Source organism: Oratosquilla oratoria, chromosome 1 (assembly GCF_046742065.1).
Source record: "Oratosquilla oratoria isolate Oo_2021 chromosome 1, ASM4674206v1, whole genome shotgun sequence".
Taxonomy (NCBI): Eukaryota; Metazoa; Arthropoda; class Malacostraca; order Stomatopoda; family Squillidae; genus Oratosquilla; species Oratosquilla oratoria.
The window spans coordinates 77082368-77091134 of NC_134777.1; the positions used below are offsets into that span (position 1 = coordinate 77082368).

The 8767-nt window shown below is 37.2% G+C and overlaps 1 protein-coding gene across 1 annotated transcript in view; it reads right to left on the reverse strand.

Moving 5' to 3' along the window:
* Window positions 1–2962: 2962 nt before the first annotated feature.
* Window positions 2963–8767, reverse strand: part of LOC143040648 (vesicle transport protein SEC20-like) — a 35285-nt gene continuing 29480 nt past the window's right edge. Inside the window, exon 5 of the mRNA XM_076212002.1 lies at window positions 2963–3093. Within this exon, the coding sequence (XP_076068117.1) occupies window positions 3062–3093 (32 nt within the window). The 3' untranslated portion in view covers window positions 2963–3061. The remainder of the gene's footprint in view (window positions 3094–8767) is intronic.

An 8767-nucleotide genomic window follows, 5' to 3' on the forward strand; every position in this document is an offset into this window, starting at 1 on the left:
AAGGAAGGAAAAGTTCCAGAAGATTGGAAAAGAGCAAATATAGTACCAATATATAAGGGGGGAAACAAAGAAGACCCTACAAACTATAGACCGGTCTCTCTTACAAGTACGGTAGCAAAAATTTGTGAAAGAATTATCAAAATTAGATGGGTAAAGCATTTGGAAAAAAACAATGTACTAAATCTGAGGCAGTTTGGATTTAGACAAGGAAGATCATGTGTCACAAACTTGATGTGTTTCTATTCAAGACTAATAGATATAATACAAGAAAGAGATGGATGGGCTGATTGTGCATTTCTAGACCTGAAAAAAAAATTTCATAAGATGCCACATAAGAAAATGCTAAAGAAATTAGAAACTGCAGGAGGAATACTGGCCAAACTACTTAAGTGGATGGAAGACTTCTTGCATGAAAGGAAAATGAGAGTGGTGATAAGAGACAAACATTCCAGGATGATGTGATTAGTGGAGTTCCACAAGGAACAGTTTTGGCCCCAATAATGTTTGCTATATATATATCAATGATATGGATGAAGGAATTGAGAGTTATATGAGCTTCTTTGCAGACAATGCAAAAATGTTGAAAAAAATTAATACTGAAGAAGATTGTGAATCGCTGCAGAGTGATCTCAATAAAGTATGGGAATGGAGTAGGAAGTGGGAGATGGAATTCAACATTAAGAAGTGTAGTATAATGGAATTTGGAAGAAGCAAATAAAGAATAGTGGGATCATATACATTGGGAGAGGAAGAAATTAAAAACGTGGAAAAAGAGAAGGACCTAGGAGTCATTATCATGAACACTATGTCCCCTGAGAAACATATGAAAAAAAAATTGTGAAACTTATAATTTAATAAGATTAATCAAAGTGGCCTTTAAATACCTGGAAGAAGAAATGGTGAAGAAAATACTAGTCACTTTGATAAGACCAAAATTGGAGTATGCAGCAACAACATGGTCACCAAGTACAAAAAAATGTATAACAAAACTTGAAAGAATACAAAGAGCAATTATGAAATTGGCACCAATGCTCTCAGAACTATCATATGAGGAGAGGCTGGCAAAACTTGAACTACAGACATTGGAGCAAAGAAGAGAGAGAGGAGACTTGATAACTATTTATAGAATCATGAAAGGCATGGAAATTATTGATAGAGAGGATCTAATAAAATGGTATAGTAGAGATACAAGAGGACACGGAAAGAAAATAAAGAAAGACAATTATAGAATAGACCTAAAAAAGAACAGCTTTCCCAACAGGATAACAGACGTTTGGAACAGGTTAGATGAGAATGTGGTGTGTGCAAAAATTATACACGAATTTAAAAACAGTCTAGATAATATGATATATGAAGACGGGACACCATGAGCATAGCTCCCCTTCCCGTAAAATACAACTTGGTAAATACAACTAGGTAAATACACTGCCAGTTACAGAGCTACTCTAACCACCCATCTTTGGCATGTAACTGGATACCAGAATGCCATGTAAGCTTCTCACCAGTTGCCATAACATCCATATCATTACCATGCACCTTGACCCCACATGATTATTCCTACACATGCCATTTATAAACAGCTTTGGCTTAATCTTTTTCTTTACCTAACTTCATATGTTTCTTTGGTTTGACAGTGTCTGTAAAACCATGTACTCTGAATTCAGATTGTCCATTGCATCCAAATTTTGTTGAGTGGAGGGTTGTGTATTTTTTACACTGTGAGTCACTCCTAGAAATGACAATTTCTACCAGAAGGAACGATCCCTCAAGACTTGTTCATGTAGAATTTCTTTATCATTCTGAGTTTTACCGAAGTCTTTGAAATGTATATGTAGATCAAATCAGAATTCATAGAAAACATTTAATTTCAATACTGTATTACATAAGCACTGTGACTGCAACACTAGAAAGCATATGTGTGAAATGCACAGTTTTGAGAAAGTATGTACAGTACATAGAAAGAAGCAGCCTTATTGCCATACCTAACCCCTGTAACATGATAGCATACTTTGTCAAATTTGGTCTGGCAAACACAACTGTTTTAATCATCTTTGTGAAGGACCTTGTATTGAAGTAAGTTTCAATTAATTAAGAACCTTCTCAGTCCTGGTTCTACTTTTCAAATTAATATTATGTAGTGTTGGACAGATAAAAAATAATTGAAGTACATCACCTTACTAGTTAACATTAGTGATTATACCCTCATTTTTTTTTTTACATAATTTTCCCTTTAAGTTTCCCATATGAAATATTAAATATTATTTAGAAGTATACCTCTATTTCATTATCAGGATTTATTTGTATAATTTATATTATTGGTTTATCTGATATTATTTGGAAATTAGATAGACAATACAGTAGATGAGTTGAGTAGAACAAATCAATTGTTTGTCCTTTGTATGAAATATCCCAGCCCAGTTACCTATCTTTCATTAATGTATTACTAATTATTTTTGTAAGCACTGCAATAAAGAAAGAATTTAATTATTTGTTTACTCATTACATAGAATTGGACATCCCTTAAAGAGATCTGTGTGACAAGTGCATGGGGTGATGAGTTGAAAGTGTATCATATTGATGGCTTAACCCTTTTAAGTGCTATTATGTATTTTATATGTTTTATTGTCGTGAATCAGAAATTATATAATACAGTTAATGAACATACATCCTGAATAGGGTCTTGATTAATCTAAACTTCAGTCAGACTATATCCAACCCTCAAACAAATAAAATTGGCTGACATCTGCCACATTAAAACCTAGAATTCATCATGGTACTGAGAGGGTTGATTTTATGTCAAACATCTGCTAACATCAGTCCACTGAAAATTAAACAATCCAAAAAACAAGGTAAATTCCATCTGTCTATTCATATACCTATAGTTTTTTCTTCCATACAAGGGAGGTGGACAACTCAGAAGGCATGTATCCATTCCCATCCACCACCCTTTCCTCCCTCTCATCTTACCTCCTCATGGATGATGGGTCATCCCTGTATCCTGCCCATTGCCCTGGGTCAGAAGCAATGCAGCAGGACAGAGCACATCCACAGCAAGCCCACTTCACTTAATTGGCAACCCATCCTCTCCATCCCCTTATGCAGAAAAAGAGAAGACAAGAAGAAATCTCTTCAGGTTGCATCAAGAAATCTGAAAAAGAATAGCTTCCCACACAGAGTGCTGGATACCTGGAAATGATTTAAAGAAACAGTGTGTGCAAACACTATTCAAGATTTTAAGAAAAAACTCGATGCTGAAAGATACAAAGACGGGTCACCACAAGCATAGGTCCCTTCCCGTATAATACAACTAGGTAAATACATAACCACTCCCTACCTCCAATCCTCCTCCCCCTCCTTTCCTTGCATGACAGTATCATCTATACACAGCCATTCAAAGGATTACAAAGGCGGAGCATGCCGACAGGAGACCTTTTGGTCCATATCTAGGTTGGACGCAAAAAATCATAATAATAATAAAATAATAAACTATATTAATGTAAATAACAAATAAAATACATAAATAAATGCATAGGTGTAGTTAAATAATAAACAAACAGGTAAATAGTAAATAATAATAAATTGACATATAACTAATAATAAATGAAAATCAAACAGACAAATGATAACAAAAAAACAAATAATATAAAATAAATTATAATCATTACAGCATCTTGCTTAGGTGTTTATCTAAATGATTCTTAAAGCTTCAAACTGAACTACATTGCACTACCTGTGCAGGAAGTTTATTCCATTCATTAACTACATGGTTGGCAAAGTTGTTTACCCACTTCTAAATTGAATCTATTTCCAGACAGTTTGAGACCATTGTTTCTTGTCTGATTCTCATTCAATGTGAAAATTTTGTCACTTTTGATGTTGTCAATTCCCTTTAGAATCTTAAAGACCTGTATCAAGTCACCTCTGAGTCTACGCTTTTTTAGGGAAAACAGATTCATATGTTTTAGTCGATTTTTGTATGATTTATTTTTGATATTTGGAATCAGTTTTGTGGCTTGCCGTTGTACTTTTTCCAGTCTGTCAATGTCTTCAATGAGATTCGGTGACCATACAGAAACAGCATATTCCAAATGTGAACGAACTAACGATTTATATAGCTTGTTAATGAGTGATGGACTTTTGAAATCAAAAGATCGCGCAATCAGTCCTAGAATCTTATTTGCTTTCTCACAGGCTGAAATACACTGCTTGGATGATTTGAGGTCATTACTGATAATTACGCCGAGATCTTTTTTACTATCCACTTTTGTTAACGAATTTCCAAATAACTTGTAATCGTACTTACTGTTATTTTTACCTATGTGCATTACCTTGCATTTACCTGTGTTAAATTTCATTAGCCACTTTTCAGACCATTGCTGTAATTTATCTAAATCTTCTTGAATATCTAATTGGTTTAAGTGATCATTTGCCATTCCGCAGTTTTGTATCATCAGTGAATTTGGAAACAGTAGATTTTAGTCCATGGTCTATATCATTTATATATACTAGGAATAGAAATGGCCCAAGAATGGAACCCTGAGGAACTCCACTTGTAAGTTTTTTCCATCTAGAAGTTTTTCCATTCTCCACTCACCCCTATCTCCTACATTTTTCCTTGCTCAACAGACATTCCCCTCTTGCTCAATACCCCTTTCATCTCATCCATCCATCTCATCCTTGGTTGTCCCCTCAAGTTTACTCCCTCAACCTCTGCCTTCCACACCTCTTTTACTAATCTTTCTTCACTCATTCTTTCCATGTGTCCTAACCATTCCAATACTCTTTCTTCAACCCTATCTGCCATCTCCTTTTCCACTCCTGCTCTCATTTCTCACTCTATCCAACCTTGTAACCCCTACCATACTTCAGACATTTCATCTCAAACACATTTAAATTTTTCTTCTCTGACCCATACAGTGCTGTTGGCACACTCACCGCCTTCACATAATCTCTTAGCATCTATTCCTAAATGCCCATTTCTCATTACATTTTTTTAATGCCACAAAGCTTTACTTGCTTCTCTCAATCTACAATTTTCCACCACTTCTAATCCTCCCTTTCCTGCCACATGTGACCCCAGATACCTAAAGCTATCCACTTTCTCCAGCCTCTCTCCTTAACCATTTCAGTATGAGTCAGTCTTGCATTCAGCATTGGCTGCCATATGTACAATGCATCACATGACTCGCATTATAAAATATAAAGTCACTGCTGTATTACTCATCCTCTTTTACTCTGAGGAATGATACATACATCATACATACATATACCAAGACTTTTTCCCCCTTACCAGGGAGGTAGCCAAAAAGGACAAGACATAAAATCATTCCCACCCATTCCATCCCCGAAAACACTCCACACCCCTCCACCCTCCCTCCCATCTTAGGAATGATAAACACAGAAAATATTATCAAACCAGTTCACATAATCTGGGGATAACATGTACAACTACAAAAAATATATATATAATCAAGATGCTGATGCTGGCAACATAAACAATCCCCATCGCAGTCCCACTTTTACCTCAAACAGTTCACTCTCTCCATTTCCAATTCTAACATAGGCTCTACTACTCTTGTAAAAACTCAACTGCTCTTCACAGCTTTCCCCCTATCTCACATATCTGCAAAACCTCCCAGAATGCCTTCCTGTCTACCCTGTCATTATTCTTTTCCAAATCCACAAAGGCCAAAAAAGAATCCTTACCTTTTGCCAAAACTTTCTCACTTTTCTACCCAACCACAAAAATGTGATCCATGCAACCCCTGGCTTTCCCAAACCCACACAGCTCCTCACCAACTACTCCCAATCCTCTTAATAAATATTCTTACAAGCCTTCCCAACTACACTCAACAAACTGATCCCTCTGAAACTATTACATTTACATTTGTGACGAGTTAAACACCACATGAGGATGGCGCCTTTATTTGTATGATGTTTCGCTTATTACAGCTTTTTCAAGTACAAGTTGAGATACATATGCTTGAGATTAAATAAGGGGAAAGGAGGGAACGGGGAGAGCATATGTATCTCAACTTGTACTTGAAAAAGCTGTAATAAGCGAAACGTTTTACAAATAAAGGCTCCGTCCTCATATGGTGTTTAACTCGTCAGTCTTGTCGGCAACTACTACTTTAATGAAAATTTACATTTGTCCCCTTTTCCCTTGTAAAGTAGAACTATACAGCCACTCCTACAGTCCTCGGTCACTCTACCTTCCTTTAGACACAGTAGCTAGTCCACTATTACTGTACCTCCCTTCTTCAATCTGCATGACACCCATCTAACCCAAGTGCCTTACCTGCAGTCATCATTTTCAGAGCTACTTGCACCTCATCTTTTATTTCTCCATTTTCCTCCCCCATTACTGTCTTTTTCTTAGCACCTGCCACTGCTACTCTCAACAATTTCTCCCTACCCTCCTCTGCATTCAACAGCACCCAGAAATACTCTGCCCATCTTCGCCTTATCACCTGTTAACATGTCTATCTTCATCTTTTACCTTTTATTCTCTACTTGACTCACCCCCACTCTCTGAACTTCCTTCAAAAATATATTTTTATTACTCTCAAATTTTTCTCATACTCCTCCCCTATTTTACATCTGCTTTGTTTTGCCTCCTTTATCTTATGTTTTGCTTCTCTTCTTTTTTCTTTGTACCTCTGTGTTTCTCTCATCCTACTATGCAACTAGTCCCTGAATGCTTGCTTCTCTTCTACAGCCTTCTTCATTTTATCATCCCACCACTCACTAACCTTCCTTCTATTCCCTCCCATCCTCCTTGTCCTACATACCAACTTTGTACACCTTGTCACTCCCTCCTTGAAACACCCCTATTCCTCTTCCACTCCTACTTCTACTCTATCACCCACGACCTCCCACACTTCTCTCAGCTTCTCCTTGTACTGCTCCTTTTCCTTCTCATTTAAACAGTTTACTCTAAGCACCTCCCCACCTTCTGCCCTTTTCCTCTTTCTCCATCTATCCTCTACTCTCAACCTACCATCCTGCAAAAAATTATTCAGTATTCCCCCACTCTCTCTCCTAAGAACATGGACAACCAGAACTCTTCCTAATCTTCTCCTGGATACCACTATACAGTCCATTAATTCCTTATTAACCACCCTTCCACCACCACCCTCTCCCATGTGTAATTATGCTCGACTTTATCCCTAAACAGTATTAGTGTCAACTCTCCAAACACATCACCATTAACTCTTTACCATGATCTTTACATGACATTCCAAACTTCTCAACCACTTCATCTATTGGTTCATCCCCTACTCTAGCATTGAGATCTCCCAATACCTCTACAATGACATTCCTTCCAAAATTCTCTACACACTCATTTAAATCTATCCAAAAAGCCTACCTTTCCTCTACACTCATTTCACTACCAGGCCCATATGCGCTTACAAAGATCCAGATCTCCCTTCCAAGTTTCACCTTCATCCACATTAACCTTGAAGAAACCTCCTTCCACTCCACAACACACTTACTTATCTCACTAGTAGAGCCACCCTTTCCCTCCCTTGCTCTCTCCTCACTGTCAATACCTCCCCATTACACTCCCAAACTCAAAATAACCCCTCCCTACTTAGTTTCACTTAATGACAACACATACATCTTCCTTCTCACAAACATACTGCCTATCTCTTCCCTTTTACTTTCATCTATACCACACCCATGCACATTAAAAGACCCAAACTTTAGGGTTCTGGATGGAAAACTCCCAGACCCTCTTATGCCTTGACTCCATTGGAGTTACAGAGAGCAGGATACCTGTTTTGGCCATCTTTTATGACTCAAGTGTGAGAACTAGGTGGAAGTATTCTTTCTTCCCCCTACCACAGGGGACAGTGGTGAAAATTAAAGTATACATTCAAAAAAGTTGTACAGAACAGTATTAAGAAGTGGGGACAGCATAATGGAGGGACAGTCACAGTACAATAAAGTTGCATAATTTCTTTATGAATAGATATTTCCTCTAAAATAGACAAAATTATGTGCAATTCTGATCCATAGGGCTGCCTTACAAAGTCCCTAAAGTATCGGTTGCATGCTACTGAGCAAATTTTACTTCACAATAACAATTAGTTCCCATTTTTCTTTTGGTTTTAATTCCATTCTATTTGACATATTTGCTTGTATAACCAGACCTATACATCATCTATTACTTTCCTAAATTTAGTAGACTAACAGCATTCTTCTAGTTTTACCAATTTATAGACTTAATATAAAATTATAACAATATTTGACTGACTCTTCATCCACAAGGAGCTGAGAGATTTTTAAAGAAGAAACAAATGAGTGTGGGTGGGTGGATGGTAGGTGCATGTCTTGGCTGGCTACCTCCATTAGAAAGAGTATGTAAAATAAGTATATATTGATACTAAAATCCCTAGCAACAAACAGGCCATCAAGATAGCTCAAGATGCACCCTCAACTCATGAATTCCTCTTACTCACTGCTTGCAACAACTGTTCTACCACCCAGTCTTCAAGCAAAAAATGTGGGAAAATTGGTGGGAGGAACAACTGAGAATTCACTTCAAGACAACCAGAACTCGTATGCATCCATGGTCCTCTTTCCACCAAGATAACCAAATCTGACAGCAATAAAACATAAGAACTGGGTATTCTTGTCTTCTGCGTAGCTATCTCATGACTGCTGACATTCCCACATGCCTGTGTTATAACCCCTTTAATATACCACACATCCTACTATGATGCTTCTCCTACACAACCTCCTATTGCTTCCCTACCTC